General features: G+C 36.9%; 1 protein-coding gene across 1 annotated transcript; it reads left to right on the forward strand.

Annotated features, from left to right (window-relative positions):
• The first annotated feature begins 814 nt into the window (after positions 1 to 814).
• LOC124619918 (mitochondrial glutamate carrier 1-like) lies at positions 815 to 1879 on the forward strand. The gene has a single exon (XM_047146554.1). It carries the CDS (start codon positions 859 to 861, stop codon positions 1786 to 1788), a length of 930 nt encoding a protein of 309 aa, XP_047002510.1. The 5' UTR covers positions 815 to 858; the 3' UTR covers positions 1789 to 1879.
• Positions 1880 to 2316: the final 437 nt, after the last annotated feature.

Genomic DNA, 2316 nt, shown 5'->3' on the forward strand with positions numbered 1-2316 from the left:
AACATAACCATGCCAACCCTGTGGCAGTGCGGGACAGAGGCGCAAGGAAAGAGAGAGATTCCAGTACCTTTAGGAGAGCACACAGAACTCTAAGGAAACTGTAAATGAAGAGACTTCTAGATATGATGTTGTTTATGAATATCAACATCCTTACAAAATGATGATTTGATACCAAAGATAAAACGGTCCTACATGTTGCTCATTTTATGGGTGAATATCTTGAATACTAAACAATTCAGCAGAAACACTGACAGATTCCATCACCTGAGCTGATTGCCGTAGAGTAAGTCCTTCGTTACAGTCACACTTCACTTCATTAGTGTCAGGGCAATTAAATTCCCTATTGATGTTACTGGCATGGTACCATTTTTTTCTTGTTTATTCCCTATTCCATATATTCTGCACTTCTTCATCATATTCAACATATCTCAGTAACTAAATGTATTGTTTTTGTCCTTTATTTTTCCTTATTTATATATAGCCCATCAGTGTGTTACTAATGCCATGAAAGTTAATGCACTTTGATGTTACCACACTTCTGGGTGACTGAAGTTCATGCTTTAAAAAAATTAAATAACCAGAGGTAAAGCTCTTCAAAATTCTTTTTCATGTATTATTTCTGATACTATGTCTAAATTCCTGCATTAATGTTTAGATGACATATTTTTAGATATATTCTGTATACACTAATTTCAAAAACAGTTAAAGAGCTAAAATGTTTTATTCACTACAGATTTTCTTTTGCAGGAACACAAATGGCGATAAGTAATTTTCACAGGAGTTTTCCTGAACTGTGACACAGGCCAATATTTCTTTTACACCACGAGAGGTTCCATCTTTCCCTTCCAAAAGTGCTTGATGGCAGATACACAGAAGGAGAAATTTCCCCTGCTTGCAAAAGTTGTAAATGGAGGATTAGCTGGTGTAATAAGTGTGACGACTTTATTTCCACTGGATTTAGTCAAGACCCGTTTACAAATCCAGCGAATAAAGCCAAACTGTACACAGATGTATAATTCAATGTGGGACTGCTTCAAGAAAACATACAAGTCAGAGGGATTTCGTGGAATGTATCGTGGATCTGGAGTAAATGTGTTGTTAATAACGCCAGAGAAGGCAATTAAACTGATAGTGAATGACTATTGCAGGCATTATTTGTCTCAAGAACACAAATTGACACTAAAGTTTGAGATACTGTCAGGAGCCATTGCAGGCATGTGCCAAGTAATAATTACTACCCCAATGGAATTACTTAAAGTCCAGCTGCAGAATGCTGGACAGCTTGCAACCCTTCAGAAGGTTGACAGAAAGGCTGCTCCAAAATTTGAAGCAACTAATATTGCCCTAAAATTATTAAGAACAGAAGGAATAAGTGGACTGTACAGGGGCTTAGGAATAACAATGGTGCGGGATGTCAGTTTCTCTGTGCTTTATTTTCCTATCTTTGCTCATTTAAATGCTTTTGGTCCAAAGAAACACAGTGCACCTGACAAGGCAGTATTTTGGTTTACATTCCTTGCTGGATGTGCATCGGGTTCAATTGCAGCCCTTTGTGCAACTCCTTTTGATGTTATAAAAACTCGGCTACAGCTTCTGGTAGCCGTAGATAGTGAAATGAAATATTCTGGTATTGTTGACGCTGCAGTAAAAATATTAAGGACTGAAGGTCCCTTTGCTTTCTTCAAGGGTGGAGCAACCAGAGTGCTTGTGATAGCTCCAGCATTTGGAATAGTAGAAATGGTGTATTTTCTTGGTGTGGGGGAATATATTCTGGGTGTGAAAAAGTAAGAAACAGTGCTGCTTGTTTGCTAAGATAATGACATTAATGCTAGATATGTACAATACTTGATTTTAAAGTGACAGTCACATCTGAAGATAATGTTTCTTTCCCAGCTGATATCCCCTTAATAGTTTATTATCAGCACCTTCTTTGTAATATAATTGTGTAGTTGCATATTTTGCAAAAATCATTTTCTTGTGTAACATCAGTGTGTTAATACTGTGAAGAAACACAGCCTTTTAGGTATACTTTCGTATGAAAATCGAAAGTAGAAACAGATTTAAATATGGGTTTTTAGGAGCAAGTAGTATATGCATTACTTGTAATAAAATTTGACTGTATGGGGTAGTAAGTGAATTTTGTGACTGGATTGAGAATATCGTGGTAATGGATACAGCATGTTATCACGGATGGAGAGTCATTGACAGATATAGAAGTAACTTCAGGTGTGTCCCAGAGAACTGTGTTGGGACCTGTGTTGTTCATGCTGTGTGTTAATGACTTTGCAGACGAAGTTAACAATAACCTCAGATTTC

This window comes from Schistocerca americana, chromosome 6, assembly GCF_021461395.2.
Source record: "Schistocerca americana isolate TAMUIC-IGC-003095 chromosome 6, iqSchAmer2.1, whole genome shotgun sequence".
NCBI lineage: Eukaryota > Metazoa > Arthropoda > Insecta > Orthoptera > Acrididae > Schistocerca > Schistocerca americana.

Coding starts and splice junctions, on each gene's coding strand:
- LOC124619918 (XM_047146554.1), top strand. CDS start 859: ATGGCAGATACACAGAAGGAGAAATTTCCCCTGCTTGCAAAAGTTGTA.